Source organism: Lagenorhynchus albirostris, chromosome 7 (genome assembly GCF_949774975.1).
Source record: "Lagenorhynchus albirostris chromosome 7, mLagAlb1.1, whole genome shotgun sequence".
Lineage (NCBI taxonomy): Eukaryota > Metazoa > Chordata > Mammalia > Artiodactyla > Delphinidae > Lagenorhynchus > Lagenorhynchus albirostris.
In genome coordinates, this window is record NC_083101.1 from 50,946,171 (window position 1) to 50,966,254 (window position 20,084).

General features: G+C 42.9%; 1 protein-coding gene across 1 annotated transcript in view; it reads right to left on the minus strand.

The window, feature by feature from the left end:
- PGM5 (phosphoglucomutase 5) overlaps positions 1-20,084 on the minus strand; it is a 186,510-nt gene that overhangs the window by 73,611 nt on the left and 92,815 nt on the right. Inside the window, exon 7 of the mRNA XM_060155011.1 lies at positions 1,795-1,910. Coding sequence (XP_060010994.1) covers positions 1,795-1,910 — 116 coding nt within the window. The remainder of the gene's footprint in view (positions 1-1,794; positions 1,911-20,084) is intronic.

Sequence of the window (20,084 nt, forward strand, 5' to 3'; positions counted from 1 at the left end):
TCCTGGATGATTGAGCTTCAAACCTTCTCATCCCTAGGATCCAGGCAGAGGTCCACTGCTTCTGAAATAGGGGTTGAAGTAAAAACTCTCTGTCCCTGGACAAAGAGTAGGAAACCTTGGGCCCAGAATCCTACACCAATACTAAACAGACCTGCTGCCACTAGAAAAGGGTCAAGTACCTAATAATAGAGGTCTATTTTGTCTCACAGACATGCAGTAACTGCTGAAACCTGTGAATGCAACAGAAACGCTGAAAAATCTCCTCCATCTCCCCATTATCACTTTCAGTACATAGTAAAAATATCCCACTACCAGAAGAATTTGAAGCCTGTGATACATTGATATACTAAAGATTATAACAGAAACAATAAAATCCAAACCCAGCTCAACTCCTGACTATATTTAATGTAACTTTGCACACTACTGCCCTGAGAGAAGAAGAGGTATGCCCATTTCTGTGTACAAATATTATTTACCTGAGTCTCTACTGTTCTTATATACATACAGTCCAGCATTCAATGAAAAATTATGACATGCAAAAATCAAGAAAGAGTAAACCATTGCTTTATCAAAAGACAAAGCAATCAACAGAACTAGAGTTAGAAAATAACCAGTTATTGGAACTATCAGACAGAAAGTTTACAATAACTATGTTTAATATGTTAAATGATCTAATGGAAAAGATAAACAACAGACATAAACAGATCAGGAATTTCATCAAAGAGATGAAAATTATTTAAAAAGAGTCAAAGAGAAATACTAGAAATAAAAACTACAATATCAGAGATGAAGAAATCCTTCACTGGGCTCAGCAAAAGACTGGACACAGCTCAGGAAAGAATTAATGATATGCCAATAGAGATTATCTTGACTGAAACACAAAAAGAATAAAGAGTAAACAAAACCAAATAGTGCATGTAAGGGCTCTGAGACAACACATGGTCACAAATTATCTAACATTATGTAATTAGAGTCACAGAGGAGAGGAGAGAATAAGGAAAGAGAGATATTAGAAGAGATAATGGCAGAGAATTTTCTAAAATTAATGAAAAACAACAAACAACAGATCCAAGAATCTCAAAGAACCCTAAGCAGGGTTTAAAAAAAAAATACATGTACCTATACATTTTATTAAACTGTTAAAAACAAAAGATAAAAAGAAAATGTTGAAGCCAGCCAGAGGTGGAAAGTAGGCGAAATTTAAATACAGAGCAATGGTGGTAAGAATTAGAGCCGACTTCTTGGAAACTGTGCAAGCCAGAAGACAATGGTGTGACATCTTTAAAATAGTGAAAGAAGAAATTATTTTTTTAACATTTTAGGCATGATAATGGTACTACAGTTTTATATATATATATATATATATATATATATATATATATATATAAAATATATCTTTTTTTCCCTCAGTACCCCTTATACTTATAAGATTCACACTAAGGATTGCTTCACAATAATCAGAGGGGAGGGCTCCTCTTGTGGATGAAGGTAGAGATAAAGTAAGATTGACCAGGAGCTGATGATGGTTGAAACTATGTGATGAACACATGGGAATCTGATATATTTCCTCTCTCTCTCTCTCTCTCTCTCTCTCTCTCTAAAAAGAAGAAGAAATGGGCAGAAGACGTGAAGGTGTCACAGCACATATCCCACTAGGTTTCTCTGATTTTTTTTTTTTTTTGCCTCTGACTCTTTCACCAGCCTTTCATTCACAGTGGACTCACAGGTCCCCAAACTAGGGTCACAGAGTTCTGCAGCCACCCTCTCCAGTAACACCAACCCAATAAAGCCTACCAGTGCCAAAGCTCTCTTCTCCACACAGAGAGCACCGGCCTGAGTCCATCAAATTTGAGAAGAATCTCCATCCAGCTGGGGTCTCATACACAGGGACCTTCATTGATTTGGCCACTCTGAAAAATGAAATTCGAGGCAACAGTTAATTCATATTTCTCCTTTCCTTTTTTTTTTCCTCAGCACATAAGGAAGTCTTTAAGATCTGTTACTGCCATAACTAGATTTTAGAACATCCTGAACAACATGGACAGTTTTCAAGATGTCAAGCCATAAGGTAGAGAATGATAAATAGCCTATTCCAATGGTACTCAATTTTGCTTTCCCCATAATATAGAAGATGTTCAGTTAATGTATAGCATATTCTCACATTTATGTTTCACTTCTATATATATTCCTTTATCTTGGTGGTAAGATCCCAGTTGGGGAATCTCAGAATTTAAATTAAGGTGGTATTTGGGTGCAAACACTTCGGAATATTGTTTGACAGTATCTACTAAAGATGAATATACACATATCCTATGAACCAGCAATTCAACTCCTAGAAGTTAATGCTAACGATGTAGTAGACACTGTGGTACACTGCTCAGCTTCACCTCCAACACGCACACGCGCACACACACACACATTTTAGGACTTTTAGGACTGGAACACTCTACCAGCTTCTAGGAATGTTGATGGCTTCTAGGAATGGTGACAGCTCACGGATGTGGCCCCCACTCTCTGCTAAAGAGAGATGTCTCACTCAAAATCATGCTCCCTTCCTTGGGTCAATCCACATCCAATGCCTGGCAAATGAGAGATGTATAAAGGTCTAGGCTTCTTGCCCCTATTTGGCACAACTCTGTAGGGCCGTTTCAGCTCCAACTTCTCTGTCTGATCCTCCTTCCTCACTCCCCCATAGGTATTGCTCTTGAAGGAAACTTTGATCTTGATGGCAGAAAGGAATAAAGTTCCTGCAAGCGAATCTATCTCAGAGCTGCTTCCTGGGGAGCCCAGCAGGGGACATTACTCAACAGAGTATGTATACAAGATTTTTTAAAAAATGATCATAGAATCACAATTGGTAATAACTGAAACAAAAGTCCATCAAAGTAGAAGGGACAAATGATTTGCAATATATAATGCAATAGCATAAATTTCGGTGAACAAACTAGTGCTACATGCAACAACTTGAATGAATCTCACAAACATAATATCACGTGAAAGAAACCAGTATCAAAGGAATACACACTATACAGTTCCATTTAGATAAAATTAAAAAACAGCTAAAACTAAGCTTTACTGTCAAAACTCAGGCTCAGAGGACCCAGAAGGTCAAGTATTTTGTTCAAGATCTCACAGAGATAAGAGGCAAAGCTAGATTCTGGACCCAAGTCTGCTTAATTTCTGTCCATGTTCCATTCCACTACACCACGCTGTCTCCCCAAATGTTTTAGTGCTTCAAGACACATACAAACCTCAAAGTTGGCTGGGGAATGAGCTGCTGCCACAGACACTGGCCTGAAGAGTTTCATCAGCCCCACATGGAGGCAACCCAAAGAGAAAAACATCAAATGCCTGCCACCAGCAAGGTTTAGTCCTTTGATGACTATAGGTGCAGAAGGTGACCATGGAGAGGAACCAGTGAGGGTATCTCGGTGAAGAAGAGGAAGAAAAATACACATAGGACAAAGGACACGATGTAATAGTGATTTCTTTAGGTTTGTTTTGTGGCCACCTAGAGGAAAAAATATCTAGAACTCTTGCCAGAGGAACATAACACTTCTCTTTCCATTGAACCCAAATGTAATTAATGTGCTCACAATCTTGAAAAAACTGTGTGCCAAGTCTCTTTCAAGTTTGCTTTGAGGGACTTCCCTGGTGGCACAGTGGTTAAGAATCCACCTGCCAATGCAGGGGACATGGGTTCCATCCCTGGTCCGGGAAGATCCCACATGCCGTGGAGCAACTAAGCCCATATGCCACAACTACTGAGCCTGTGCTCTAGAGCCCGTGAGCCACAACTACTGAGCTCGCGTGCTGCAGCTACTGAAGCCCGCACACCTAGAGCCCACAGAGCCCACAACAAGAGAAGCCACCGCAATGAGAAGCCCATGCACCGCAACAAAGAGTAGCCCCCGCTCGCTGCAACTAGAGAAAGCCCCCGCGCAACAATGAAGACCCAAAGCAGCCAATAAATAAATAAATAAATAAATATTCAACTTTAAAAAAAAAAGGTCTTAAAAAAAATTTTGCTTTGAAAACAAGCACCTTTTGGATGCTTGGGTGTTACATCAAAGGTTCTCTTTTCCTCAGTAGTCTAAGAAAGATATACAATCATGTTTACATCCTGGTAGGAATAATGAAATAAATCCTCTCCAAATTGGAGAGCAAAGGTAAGCTTTCACAGCCATTAATTTAAGGTCAGAAGCTCAAGGAAGGAGAAATCATTCACACTGAAGCCTTCTAGGGCAGCGCATAATAAAGCCAGGGTCAAAATTAATTTAGCTAAAATGAACGCGTAAGATTACGAAATAGAATATGCAACATGGGGCAGAGGTGAGGGTAAGAGAGAGGCTAGAGGGTGTGGGGATATATATTCTCTGGCCAAAACATTCTTATTGGTTCAAAGCCAAGTTGGCAGAACTGAAAGGAGGGGAAAGGATTTCCCCAGCTCCACCCTTCTCAGCTGACCACTGTCAGGAGGTCATCAGGCTGAAGGCTGAGGCTGGATTTTAAAGGACCGGATACTTTTATGACTATGAGCCACATCTGCAGCTGTACAAGCTAAGATAACAATATGGGTAATTAAATTCCCGGATCCTGAGCATGAGTTGATGTGTCCTACAGTCAGAAAGGAATGCCCCTCCCTTCTCCTTCTACTGAACTTGGGATCCATCCCAAGCATAACATTCAGCAGATACCAGGCTCTAGACTGGTTTTTGGCAGGAGGCCCCAGTGGAGTCTCTGGTACAAAAGCTAAAAATGAAGCTGCTCATGCTGAGGGTCTGCACCCCTCTCCTCGACTACCACCACCATGTGTCAGAGACAAACAAAACTCACTTTCTAGGAAAGACCAGCATATGAAGGAAAAGAAAGAAAATGAATCTGGGCCACAGTTTTCCTGCAAATGGGAGTGAGCCTTGGTAGCCGAAACAAAACAAAACAAAACAAACCATGGTGGGCTTCCCTGGTGGTGCAGTGGTTGAGAGTCCGCCTGCCGATGCAGGGGACGCGGGTTCATGCCCCAGTCCGGGAAGATCCCACATGCCGCAGGGCGCCTAGGCCCATGAGCCATGGCCACTGAGCCTGCGCGTCTGGAGCTTGTGCTCCGCAACGGGAGAGGCCACAACAGTGAGAGGCCCGCGTACCGCACAAAAACAAAAAAAACAAAACCAAAAAAACATGGTGGATATAAGCTTCTTAGTGTGGATTTTAAAACCTCTAAAAATGTGGCTTCAGGTTGGAAATAGCCTCAACCTATTTTGCCAATACTTTCTCCCATGATACTCCCCATATGCTGCTACAAACTGAACCATCTCTAATTTTCTAAATATGCTCTTGCATTTTTGTTGTTGCTTTTTACAAGTCCTTCTTTATGCTTTTCATATTACCTGGATTAATCCTCCTTTCCAATCTCTCTCAAAATACTTCACTTTGCTTCAAAACCTATCTTAAATGCCCTGCCATCATGAATCCTGTGGCAAAGCCTGCTAGTGGTCAACAAAAGTATCTTTTCCTGGACACACAGCTGGACTACACTTCCCAACCTCCCGTGAGGTTCACTGTGGCCACATGCTGAGTTCTAGCCAATGGAACCCCAGTGGAGACAATGCACACGCTTTTCAAATCTGGTTATTAAAATTTCCCATCCTCTATGCTCTTTCTCCTTCTGCCAGTCTAATGTGGACAAGCCCAGCAATCCTAGAAGCCACATGTTGGAGATGGTGGACCTACAAGTTGGAAGGATCTGGATCTCTGAATCACCATTTGGAGCAGAATTAGTCACCAATCAGGAACACTTGTTTTTAACTTCTAATGACTGAGAAATAACCTCTTGCCATGTTTGAGCCATTGTACACTTTGGGATTAGTTCTGTAGCACCAGCTCCATTATTGTAACAAATACAATTCTTTTTTCATTGCCGTTATCAATCCAAAGTAACCCTTCCTGCCCTAGGCTTCCTCTCTTGGTAGGGGGTTTTTATGTGCACATTGTCACTGTGTATGTTGTTACCTTCTTAACACTCTCCCTCCACACACAGATACCACCACTACAACCACCAGTGTGTTAGTTCTTTGAGGGCAGGGGCTGCATCTTATATACCTTTATAGCTCTTCAATGTCTAGGATAACATAATACCTTGTCAGACTTGCCCTCAATAAATTCGGCATGATTTCAGTTGACTAATATCTATTGTTTAAGGAGTACTGTCGAATAGCAAGGGGAAAAGTATCTCTATTTTATGGTCTTTTCTCATTGTAGGTTCCTTATATTATATTAAGAAATAAGTAATTTCTGCATGTTTTATTTAAATTAGTCATTTTGAGCACAGAGAATTTCTCCAGGTATTAATTGGTGGGGCTATCAGGATAAGACAAAGGCATTTCTTGAAAATAAAGACGTTACAGGATTAGGGCAGTGAATATATGAGAGTCAAAAGTCTGAGAAACAGAAGGACAAATTACTTCTATTTTACCAGTCTGGTGGTCGCCTTACCCTCATGTGCTCAAACAAGATAACAGATACAAAAGCATCCTGAAAGATCCCTAAAAGCTCACTACATGTAGAGGCGCCAGCACACCCACCTTTGCACCTCCCGCATCCAGTGCCGTGCATGTCCACAGTAGGTATTAAAATGTGTATTAACTTAATTACACAGTACTACATCAGTGTATGTGACAATATTCTACTGGAATACCAACAGTTACTAATGACTCTCTTTTACCTTGCGAGAGAACAGCCAAATAAAAAATGACTAATTATATCAAGTACATGAGGCAGCATCAGCTACTCTTGGAATTCTACTTTAAGAAAGTTCCAATAGATTTTAAAAGGACAAGATCCAGGTCGCTCTTCCTTTAATTTATCTTCAAACATCCACTTTCTTAAGAGCTGAGCACACCTCTTGGTTCTATTTTCTACATACTGAACTCTCAGTCCCTTCTTAAAAAGCCTCCATCTACATAGATTAGGAGATACCTGCATCACATATATCCAACAAAAGACTTATACGTGGTTTACATGTAAAAACTCCTACAAATCAATAAAAAAGGCAGATAACCTTTAAAACATGGGCAAAAATCTTGATTAGGCACTTTACAAAAGAGGATATTCACAAAATGGAAAGACAACCTATGGAATGGGAAAATATATTTGCAAACCCTATATCCAATAAGGGGTTAATATCCAAAATATATAAGGAATGCTTACAACTCAATAGCAAGAAAACAAACAATCTAATTTTTAAAAAATGGTTAAAGGGTCTAAATAGGAAAATAAATTTTCCTGAAGAAGACACACAAATGACCAAGAGGTACATGAAAAGATGCTCAACATCACCAATCATCAGAGAAGTGCAAATCAAAACCACAATGAGATATCACCTCACACCTATTATTGGGTTTTTAGCCAACGTGACAGAATGGCTACTATCAAAAAGACAAGAGATAAGAGAGCCAGTGTGGATGTGGAGAAAAGGGAACACTTGTGCAGTGTTGGTGGGAATGTACACTGGTACAGTCACTATGGAAAATAACATGGAGGTCCTCTCCTCAAAAAATTAAAAAAGAACTATCATATGATCCAGTAATCACACTTCTAGATATTTATCCAAAGGAAATGAAAACAGGATCTCAAAAGGATATCTGTACTCCTATGTTCATTGCATCATTATACACAATAGCCAAGATACAGAAACAACCTACATGTCCAATGACAGATAAATGGATAAAGAAGATGTGGTATATAAATACAATGAATATTACTCAGCCATAAAAAAAGAAGGAAATTCTGCTATTTGCAACAACATGAATGAAACTGGAGGGCATTCTGCTGAGTGAAATAAGCCAGAGAGAGAAAACCAAATATGGTAAGGTATCACTTAAATGTGGAGTCTAAAAAAAAAATAAAGCTGAATTCATAGAAATGAAGAGTAGATTGGTGGTTGCCAGGGACTGGGGTGGGGAGGTGGAATGGGGAGATGGTGGTCAAAGGATACAAATCTCCATTTATAAAATAAACAAGTTCTAAAGATGTCTGTATGTGTATAACTGAGTCACTTTGCTGTACAGCAGAGATTGGCACAGCATTGTAAATCAACTATTCTTCAATAAAAAATTAAAAGATAAATAAGTTCTGAAGATCTAATGTACAGCACGGTGACTATAGTTATTAACATGTACTGTGTACTTGAAATTTGCTGAAAGCAGAATTCCCACTAAAAAAACTATGTGAGGTGATGAATGAGTTAATTAACTTGATTGTGATAATCATTTCACAATGTCTATCAGTATCAAATCATCACGTCGTATATTTTAAATATATTATAGCTTTATCTGCCAATTATATCTCAATAAAGCTGGAAAAAAATAACCAAAAAAGCTAGTCATTGGTGACAGAAGTCAGGATAGAGGTTATCTCTGGGGAGGAGGGGGAGGTAGTGATTGGAATGGGGATCGAGGGAGCTTCAGGAATGCTGTTCTGTTTCTTGATCTACAATGGTAGTTACACGGGTGTGTGGTCTTTGTAAAAAGTCCTTGAGCTATGCATGAGATGTGCCTTGTTAAATATACATTATGCTTCATTTAACATTTATTTATTTATTTTTAAATAGAGCTTTACTGGAGTATAATTGCTTCACAATACTGTGTTAGTCTCTGTTGCACAACAAAGTGAATCAGCCACATGCATACACATGTCCACATACCTCCTACCTCTTGAGCCTCCCTCGCATCCACCCTATCACACCCCTGTAGGTCATCGCAAAGCACCGAGCCGATCTCCCCGTGCTATGCGGCTGCTTCCCACCAGCTATCTATTTTACACTCGGTAGTGTATATATGTTCATGTTACTACTCTCACTTCGCCCCAGCTTTGCCCTCCCACGCCATGTCTCAAGTCCATTCTCTATTATCTACCGCTTTATTCCTGCCCTGCAACAAGGTTCATCAGTACCATTTTTTTTTTTTTAGATTCCATATATATGCGTTAGCATACAGTATTTGTTTTTCTCTTTCTGACTTACTTCACTCTGTATGACAGACTCTAGGTCCATCCACCTCACTACAAATAACTCAATTTCATTTCTTTTTATGGCTGAGTAATATTCCATTATATATATGTGCCACAACTTCTTTATCCATTCACCTGTCAATGGACATTTAGGTTGGTTCTATGTCCTGGCTATTGTCTATAGTTCTGCAATGAACATTGTGGTACATGTCTCTTTTTGAATTATGGTTTTCTCTGGGTATATGCCCAGTAGCGGGATTGCTGGGTCATATGGTAGTTCTATTTGTAGTTTTTTAAGGAACCTCCATACTGTTTTCCATAGTGGCTGTATAAATTTACATTCCCACCAACAGTGCAGGAGGGTTCCCTTTTCACCACACCCTTTCCAGCATTTATTGTTTCTAGATTTTTTGATAATGGCCATTCTGATCAGCATGAGGTGATACCTCATTGTAGTTTTGATTTGCATTTCTCTAATAATTAGTGATGCTGAGCATCTTTTCATGTGCCTCTTGGCCATCTATGTCTTCCTTGGTGAAATGTCTATTTAGGTCTTTGGCCCATTTTTTAACTGGATTGTTTCTTTTTTTGATATCGAGTTCCATAGGCTGTTTTATTTAAAAGAAAAAACCCCTGTAGTATTTATGACTGACTACATGTTTAAATTAGCCTTATTTACATCATCCCAGGAAATAAACTACTGAAGATGGAGTTTAATAGCATTCTGGACATGCTGGTTAAGGTCTGGTAGACATGGAACAAAACTGCCTGCAAGTTTGTCCCCTAGTGTTTTCACATGGATGAGTTCACTCCCAGATCCCTTCTTTGGTATCTGGCACTGATGGCTGGAGCTGCTCTGAGGTAAAAGGCTTATGTGAGTTTGCACTTTAAATGCATTTCTAAGGCAGCCTACTCAGCTCACCAATAAGAATTAAGCAGAGTTCAACTAGGCCTTGTTTTCTAATACCAATCTCAAAGTTCACTCCTTCCTCATCCTTTGAATGGAGCAACTCACACTTTCAGGTAAAATAAATATAAAACATGAGGCTGTCACAATAAGATGACCATAAAAGTTTTTCAACCATATACATAAATATTAATATATGTCAACTTTAGCAGCGAGCTGCTTGTTCCTGGGGCCTGTAGTATCTCAGCCTGGTCTAAACCTCAAAACTCACATACTAAATAACACCTCCCTTGCCTGTCTTATCGGGGAAGTCATAAGGATCAAATGAGATGGTATAAAAAGAAAAGAAAGTGCTCTAACAACTGTGAAATGTCCTACGGTATTACAACACTATTACTGTTCTGGGTATTGGAACTTTCACTTAATCCAAAGGGAAATGGACATATCATTTAAAGAATATTTATTTTTTTAAAAAAAGCAAAATATAATTATGTTTCATGCTCCCTAAAAAATTCTAGATTTGGGGCAATTGTAAAACAAACAAAGGGGGACCCCAAACCCAGGGGCTTTTGCTGCTTTATCTAAAAGCTTCTGTACTTTCATTTTAGGTAAGTGTTACAGAGGAAAATAGGATCCTTCCCAATTAGATTTTAAGTTTTGTTAGGAAACATAAGGCAGGCATATTTCTGAGGATGTTCACTTAAAAGAAAAATTTGGCTTTGGACTTGCACCAAAGATCCAAGAGGAAAATACGTAAAATTGAAAGAATCACAGGTTCACTCTCTCAAGCAGCAAACACTCGGAACCCTACGTCTGGGAATCAACAAGTGTCTATGTTTACCATCTTGATGCTTGAGAACTCTGATGTAAATTGTTCCTGGTTCTAATTATTTTCAAAAAAGAAAAACTGTTGAGGGGCTAGAGCTGGCAAATATTAAGCCTCAAGTGTTCCAGTTAAGCTGAGAGATAAAGAGAAGACTGACTGTCAGCTGTCCTTCAGATTCCCATGAGATTGCTCCCTGAAGAGCAAAAAGTGAAGCATCTCCTTGTCTTTTTGTTTTGCTTTGAATTTTAAAGTATGTTGACACCTTACTGAAGTTTTTAAAAAGCCTGTATAATACCCTTGGAAGATTTAGAATCAATTCCTTTACAACTGTAGACAAAAAGTAGTAAATACTAACTGATGTGACAGCTCTAACCCAGGAGATAAAACATCTCACTAAACAAAGCTTCTCTTTCTTAAAACCTTCTGTGTTTCCTCTTCTGGATTCAATCAGCATCTTTTCCTGGATGGTATTAAAAAATCTTATTGCTCTTAAAACAGGAGAAATGGGACATCTGGGCATGAAACATTAAATAAATATACAGCGGCTGTAAAATGATACTCGTGTTTTTTTTTTTTTTTTTTTTTTTTGGCGGTACGCGGGCCTCTCACTGTTGTGGCCTCTCCCGTTGTGGAGCACAGGCTCTGGATGCGCAGGCTCAGTGGCCATGGCTCACGGGCGCAGCCACTCCGCGGCATGTGGGATCTTCCCGGACCGGAGCACGAACTCGTGTCCCCTGCATCGGCAGGCAGACTCTCAACCACTGCGCCACCAGGAAAGCCCGATACTCGTTTTAAAGGAAGAACAAAACCCAGAGAAAAGAAGTATTTGTGTAATGCTACATCACCATTCTATGGGTAATACCATGAGCAGAGGTAAACATTAAAATATCATGTCATTATCACTTTTCTCAAAGATCTGTGGCTTAATGTATGACCCAGTTCGCCGTTTCCTGGGAAGTCATGTCAAGTCATCAGGCAGCCATCCCTAAATGGGCTCTGAGAAAACGAGTATTTATCAAGGGACACAGAAGCACCCACCCCAACTGAAAGATATCACATATTCAAGGCTGCACTTACCCTTCCAGGATGTCCATCCTTACTCAGGATTGGGTTTAATTTTGCTGATAAGTATAAAGAAAGCTCATGCCACATTAATTTATCTTTTTAAAAAGTCTTGATTTAATAAGATAGTTATGTGGAAAGAAACTATTGGAGAAGTTGATGTCCTTTTGTGGGAAATGATGTTTACAGCACAAGGTAAAGCTGAGTGGACAGGAAAGGTAGGCAGACGTGCACTGCCGTGGAATCAAGTCCAAACACCTTTGCGTGGACGAGAGGATGGACTCTGAATTCTGACTGCCTGAGTCCCCACCCAGCTCCACCCCTTCTTGGCTGAGTGACCTTGGCCAAGTTACTTAAACTCAATAAGCCCAGCTCTTTCACCTGTGAAATGTAATAACACTGAATCTCCTTATTCAGGGAGGACTAAATGGGGTGAGGGTGATCCCTGGGAAGCCCCAAACATTCAGAGAAGTGCTCGGACAGCAGCAACAGCTGTTAGCATTGTTACCTCTCCAGCTGCTGCTTCCTGCATTTCCCTCTAGCCTCCTGCCAGAGCACACTGCTATTTTGGTAGAGCCTCCTTAAAGCACTATGCAGCTTCAGATCCTGGCACACATAGTTCACATAGATGGGGATACTCTTCATATCAGTTAGAGTCCCAACAGGAATAGATGACACACTCAAATTGAGTAATTTGAGGAGAGTTTAACACAGGTGCTGGGCTTTCCCGGTGGCGCAGTGGTTAAGAGTCCACATGCCAATGCAGGGGACACAGGTTCGATCCCTGGTTCAGGAAGATCCCACATGCCGCAGAGCAACTAAGCCCATGCGCCACAACTACTGAGCCTGCGCTCTAGAGCCCGTGATCCACAACTACTGAGCCCACATGCTGCAACTACTGAAGCCCATGCACCTGGAGCCCGTGCTCCGCAACAAGAGAAGCCACTGCAATGAGAAGCCCGCACACTGCAACCAAGAGTAGCCCCCGCTTGCCGCAACTAGAGAAAGCCCGTGTGCAGCAACGAAGACCCAACACGGCCAAAAATAAATAAATTTACAAAACCAAAACACAGGTGCTATTTACGCAGGCGTGGGCAGTGGAGAAGGGGAGCACGATGGACAGTACAGTACCCCAGGGCAAGTAACATCAGGGCGAGCATTACACCACCCCCAGTCTCATTCCTGGAACCAGAGACGGAGCTGGGTGAAGAGGGCTGCCTGGCAGGAGCCATGACCTTCAGAGGAGACATGTTGCCAGCCCATAGAAAACCGTCAAGGAGAGAAATCAATTCCTGACCCCATTCTCCTCCAGCTGCCTGACATCTGTAGTGCCCCCAATTGTCCAAACCCAACTGAAATCAGGAGGAAAGATGAGCCAGTTGATACAGTCCATAGAGGTCAGCCTGTGGGACAGAGTGTAGGGAGAGAGTGGAGAGGCATCCCGGGGCACATGGAAGATACCCAGCACTCTTTTCATCCAGCCCCCTACACTCAGGCTATTTCGACTATCCAGGTCAATGTGTCCAGTCCCTTCTTCGTGCTGCCACAGGAAACCCTACCAATTACACACTCAGCACAGGTTATTGCATTAGATGTTGGGACAGCTGACTGCCTCTAATCTGTGAGCCCCTGGAGGGTAAGGGCTCTGACTGGCACAGAGCAAGTACTTAATGACATTTGTTAATTCCATGCAAACATTGTGGGCTCCATCGGAACACAGACTTCTCCTACATGGGTACAAACGTCATTTAGATTCCAGAACTAAGTCCTTCAAATACCAGAGGGAGCAAGTACATGAGACCATTGAAAGCTCAGGATAAAATTAAGTTACGGTGGATGAACTTCCACATGGAATTAATTACAAAGAGTTGGCTGAAAAGATTGATAGGCAATCCAGGCAGTCCAGGGGCAGGGCCAGTGAGGGTGACTGACAGCAGGGCTCTCTGCTATCTAAATCTGGTCCTGGGGTTCTGTCCCTAGGGAGGCAGTAGGGGAAGAGGAAGGAGATGGGGAAAGCAGCTGTTTGCATTCAGGGTGACCCATGCAGTGGGACAGACTCTCTCTCAGAGGGCCTAGTGGTCTCTGGAGGACGGGGACCAAAATAGGTTGGTGAGAACACACGGTTCCTGAAATTAATTGAAGAAGTAGAGTGTCCGTGGGGAATTACAATGCTTCTCAACTGTTCTTTCCCCCTTTTCAGAGACTGAGGCGCGGAAATGTTTCTCTGTGTGGATCCATTCCGTGTTTTTGGCTGATTGCTGGGCCTAATTGGGGACCCACAGAGGAGGGACAGGGTCAGCAGAGGACACGATGGCTTCTGGGCATTGAGAACCACTGCAGGGGCATAGTCTCCTGTGAGAGGAACAATTCTCTTCAGGTCAAGACATCACTTCCTACGGTGAAGGGATGATACAGATGAGTGGAGAGGTAGAAGCATGCCTTTTCCATCGGCCCAGGCTGCAGCCCAAGCAGTGCCCTGGTGCTAAAGGTACTACATCATCTTTGAGACCCAATAATTTCCAGCTTTCAAAAAAGCGTGGTAGCACACTACTTTTCTTAGAAGAGAGCACTTTAATGCACCTGTGAAAACACTGGCATAATAAATATTTAAATGTAAGTGTCCTCAGTGTGAACATTGCCCCGTTGGAATGCGGGGCCCTTACACAATGCACAGCCTGTGCAACTGGATGCAGAAGGTCTCCATCAGTTTCACCTGCGTGTAGCCACAGAAGCTATGGCTCTCAAGTCCCTTAAACACGTTCCTGGTGTAGCAAGGGGTGGATCACACCCTCCCCAATGGTCCTATGACTCAGGGTGGACCCTAAAGCCTTTTGCAGTCTTTGGACTGTTGAAGACACAGCTTTAAACAGCACATTTTCTTTTCCTCCAACCATATGCCCTACCCAATAGCATTCAGAAGTGAACTCTGTGAGTGTGCATGTGTGGGTGAGGCCTCAACCCATATCATACCAACCATATTAAAATATATCTACATCTCACATAAAAACTGACTTCTTGCTTTAAAAGAATCTTGAAAGGATTTTTATAATTTTGTTTTTGAAATGAGGCTACAAGTCACTCGATTAACTATTGACAAGATTTCTCATCTATCATGTACACTTGGGAATCCTTTCAAAATGAGAAAATACATACTACAAATTATTTTCAAGTGTTGACTACCTGGATACTAAATTTAATAATAAAGTGACAAAATGTTACATTTTTACATTAAACTAAGCAGTTACTCATGTCGTTGCAGTTTTCTTCATTTTGGAGTTAATACCATTGACCCTTGGACAATACAGGGGTTAGGGCCACCTACCACCTGTGCAGCTGAAAATCCGCATGTAACTTTACAGTCGGGCCTCTGAATCCATGGTTCTGCACCTGCAGATTCAACCCATCTCAGATCATGTATTACTGTAGTAGGTATTTAGTGAAAGAAATCTGTATATAAGTGGACCCGTTTAGTTGAAACCCGTGTTGCTCAAGGATCAACTGTAATTGTTTTCAGGTCTCTATTTTTAAGGCTATGAATATCAAAGGCCCTAGGAGAGAAGCTGAGGATGCCAATGAGGGATAAAATGACCCAAGTGCATGTGGGCATGTGTGTGTATGTGTGTGCTTGTGTGTGTGTGGACATGTGGGGGGGTGGGCATGTGTATGCATGTGTATTGTGTGTATGAGTGTGTGTGTGTGTGTGTGGGTGTGTGGGTGTGTGTTGGGGGCAAGGGCAAGTGGTGTAACTCTTGTCAGAATCTTAGGTAGTTTCTTGCACAATAAGGTTTCGGGGAGAATGCTTCATCTTCTCCTTCACTTTATCCCCACCACATTCTGCATATACTATACTTATTTTCAGCAGGTCCTACAAATTTATTTCTGAACATTCCATCCCAGAATTCTCTCAGCCAGCTCCCATTTTCTCTGCCAATATCCAATGCAGTTAATAATGCCCATCTGGAAAGCCAGATATGGAGGCATGCAACCCCAGCACACTAACCTGGCACTAGGCTACTGACTGAGTTTCTTGGAAAAATCTCAAGGCAATGCTCCAAAGGTCAGAAGAAAAATATGGTCATTCACTTGTAACAGACTTTCTAGCTGGATGAAATATGACAGTTGGGGTTCTTTCCCCTAGTGAAACCAAATGTGCATATTCAACTCAAATAAAAGTAGCAAAATGACTTCCTACGATGTAAACTTTTATAAACTTAGAGTAAGATGACATCTATTGGGTACCCAGATAGTGGGTTTTTTTTTGTTTTGTTTTGTTTTTTTTGCCGTACGCGGGCTTCTCACTGCTGTGGCCCCTCCCGTTGCGGAGCACAGGCTCCCGACGCGCAGGCTCAGCGGCCATGGCTCACGGGCCCATCCGCTCCGCGGCACATGGGATCTTCCCGGACCGGGGCACGAACCCGTGTCCCCTGCATCATCAGGCGGATTCTCAACCACTGCGCCACCAGGGAAGCCCCCAGAGTGTTTTTAAAGGCCTCACCTGGCACACAGCTTGGACGAGTCTCCCTCTTCTCTTGTCTAGCTGGCGGTGCTTAATCACTCAGTTTCACAGAAGATGCCAGTGCTACCCACACTTTCTTGATAATAACAATCATCTGGGGTACTTATTAAAGGTACAGATTGCTAGGCCCCTCCACAAGAATATCTTGAATTAGTGGGTCTTGGTGTCTATACTTATATAACAAGTAGCGTTTCTTATTTCTAGAAGATTCTTATTCTAGGAGGGTTTATAAAAAGCTGTGAGTGAAGACAAACTATATGCAAATGATGGTGATCCCTTAAGCAATGCAACCATATACATTTGTATGTATATATATAGACTTTGGGCAAGATAAAAACCTTATTTACAAACATTCTATTACTTTAAAGATATATACAGAGTAAAGGATTTGGATTAAATATGACAAATACATATATGCTATTTATATACATATATATATGTGCGTGTATTCAAAATGCTAATAACCAAATTTTGCTGTACATATTGTACAATGTTTAAGAAGTCCTCAGAGGATGTGATTCGATTGAGAGTCCAGACTTAGATTGGCACTGAACATCAGGGCTAGCCTAGATGTGAGTCTGTCTCAAGAGAATACGGAAGATGGCAATCAAACCCTGGCAGGCTGAGGTTCAGCCCTCGGCGCATCACAGCACTTGCCGCAAATGTGAGCGGGACATCTGGCCCCCTAGCCTGTAAGTACCGCACTCTCTGAAATCTGACAAGCCTGGGTTCAAAGTGCAGCTCTTATACTTTTCATCCTGTGACCCTCATAGGCCACTTATCCTCTTTTATTTGCGGTTCACATCCAAGAAACTGGAATAATAACAATACTGCTACTGAGAGGAGTGGGTTTACTTCCCCACTCACTTCTCCTGTAGTGCTCTAGCAGTGGTCCCCAACCTTTCTGGCACCAGGGACTGGTTTTTCGGAAGACAATTCTTCCATGGACCAGGGGTGGCGTGATGGTTTGGGGGTGATTCAAGCTCATTATATTTATTGTGCACTTTATTTCTATTATTATAGAAATGCCTCAGATGCTCAGGCATTAGACCCCGGAGGCTGGGGCCCCCTGCTCTAGGGAGACTGGGCAGCAGAGTGGAACAAGCTTGGGCTTCTTGGATGGAGCAACCTGGGTCAAAATCCTAACTCCATCTTTCACTAACTTTTGCTGGTAAGTCGCTGCATTTCTGTGCATCTCAGTGTCCTCACAGGAAGAGATGGGGGTGTTTGTGACACAGTAAACATCCCAGAAAAGCAGCACAATTTGACAGGCAGAAATCCTTACCCTCCTTGCGGTAAGTGGGTCTTCTGAAGGCTTCAAAGAAAAGTGACTCATCCATTAGCGATAGCCTGCAAGGAAACAGGGGCTGCCCGAGGGGTCTGAACCTGAGAGATGGCTGTGTGGGATAGGGACCTGCCACCACCCCGCTTCCCTCCACTGTGGACTGGCAGAGTGTTTCCTGGGAAGGTGCTGCATGGGAACTAAAAGGGTTATGACCTTGGGGGCCCCAGGGCACTCACAGCCAAGCTTGGCATCAAGGGAAAGAGTCTGTCCTCCCTTGAAGAAATACTCTGCAGTTTTACCTTCCAGGGACTCCAAAAGCTTGCAGTTTCCAGGTAAGCCAAGCTTTCTGCCCCCCAGGACTCAGGAATACAGCTTCCCTCACTTCAGCTAGCTAACTCTTATATGTCCTTTAAGTCTCAGTTTCTGGGAAGAACCTCCAGACCCACAGAGGATCCTTGAAGGCAACAAGATCACCCCATCACAGGTGTCTCTTCTGCTCTCCCATAGCCTCGTGCAAAACATCACTGCCCTGGCCCATCTCCTCCAGCAGCTTCAGGAGGACAAGGGCTGTGTCCTTCTCTGAAGACCAACTCCTAGCATAGGGCCAGGTACTGAACAGGTGCTTGAGGGATGTTTACTGATTGAAAAACAACCTCTGAGCTACATTCTAACAGGGTCAGGAGGGATTATCAGAAACTCAGAGGTGGGGAGATTCTACTAGGCAGAGCTCCACCTGCCTGAGAATCACTGCAGGGGACAACAGGTGCTCCTGATGGGAGTGGGTTATGCCTGTGAACAGAAAAGCAGTTTGAGAACCTCTGACCTAACCCGAGAAGGGAAGGGAGGTCTGTTAATGAAATTAGCAAGGGCCCCTGGGGTACTGGATAGAAGCCTCTGGATGGGACCAGGGCTCTGCCTTGAAGGTTTGGGGGCATCAAGGGACGTCCTGTGCAGGCTTCCCTAAGTGTTCTCCCCAACACCCCCCTGGCCTGGATGATGTAGCTACCTGGTTGTCCTGGCAGCATGGCTGATGCTGGACCTGCCTGAACAGAGCGGCAGGAGTTTGAAGGAGACCCACAGTCGTGTTACTGTCCTTTTGACCTATCATGCAGGACTCTGTTTTCTGTGAAATGTAGCTCAAGCGGGTGGAATTCAAAGACGGAAGTGAGTGTGATTAGCTGCACCGGAGGAGACAATCTATGTGCCTCCAAGTGGAAGCTCCCCCTCCTCTCAAGGCCTCTCTTTCTCTTCCGCAAACGTAGCTATCTCTTTCCCTTTGAATTCTAACCCGGAAGTGACATCAGCGCTCTTTCCTCTCCCCATCTTTGGTCCCATGGCTCTAGGAGTGGAGTGTCTACTCTTGGGGAAGGGAGTTAGGGATGCGGTGGGACAGAGCGAACACTTAGCGAGCACTGACTAGTACCAGGCACCATGCTGGGTGCTTCCCTATGGTAATGCACTGACTCCTCCCAGCAATCCCACAAGGCATTATTTATCCTCCTACTTGTGCTTCATTACCTGTTGCCTCTTCCAGAGAAAGTGCCCCAGCCCAGAGGCCCTGCGGCCGGGGTGATCTGAGCTGATGGGACCAAGGCTGAACCGGGTGTCCACCAGGTGGACAGAGCCAGACGAGACCTGTTGGCTCTTTTTCTTTTTTTTTTTTTTGGCTGTGCGGCATGGGGGATCTTAGTTCTCTGACCAGGGTTCGAACCCGTGCCCCCCGCGTTGGAAGCACAGCACCTTAACCACTGGAGCGCCAGGGAAGTCTGTCCACCTTGCTTACTATCAGCACTGAAGAGCCCTCCGAACTGCAGTTTATTTCCGTGAAATCTCTATAGGATTGCTATCAACCCTCTTTGTCCTGGTTCTATACTTGATTCATTTCTGCCCGTGGCAACCAAAATACCTGGATTTAAACAACCATTACCACCAGACTACACACCACAAAACTGAGGTACCAAGAGATTAAGTTGTTTGTCCAACGCTGTAACAGATAAGTGGCTGGGCAGGGATTCAGGCCCTGGCCTGCCTGATTCCAGAACCTATTCTCTGTACAATGAGTTGTGCCAAGACATTCTTCAGGGCTGCTAAGAAGACTTCTGGATGTGTTTTGAATTCAAAGAAAATGTTGGTAAAAAGAGTGCTGTATCGGAGCAGCGGGAGCTATAGGAAATTCTTGCTGCAAAGAGCAGAACGATAGCTCTCTTCTGGCAGCAATAGTAATAATAGTAACGGCTAACAGGTATCAAGCATTTACTTACTATGCACCAGGCACTGTGCTAAACACTTTAAAATGGATTTTACCGCCTTTATCTTCCCCATTTTTAGATAAGGACGTTGGGCCTCATAGAGGTTATGTAATGTGTCCGAGTTCTCAGAGCTAGGAAGAGGAAGCTCTGTGGTTCGAGGCCAGCCTCTCTCAAGTCGAGACCTCATGCTACATGGAGACAAATGCTACAGTGCAGACAAGACTCATCTGAAA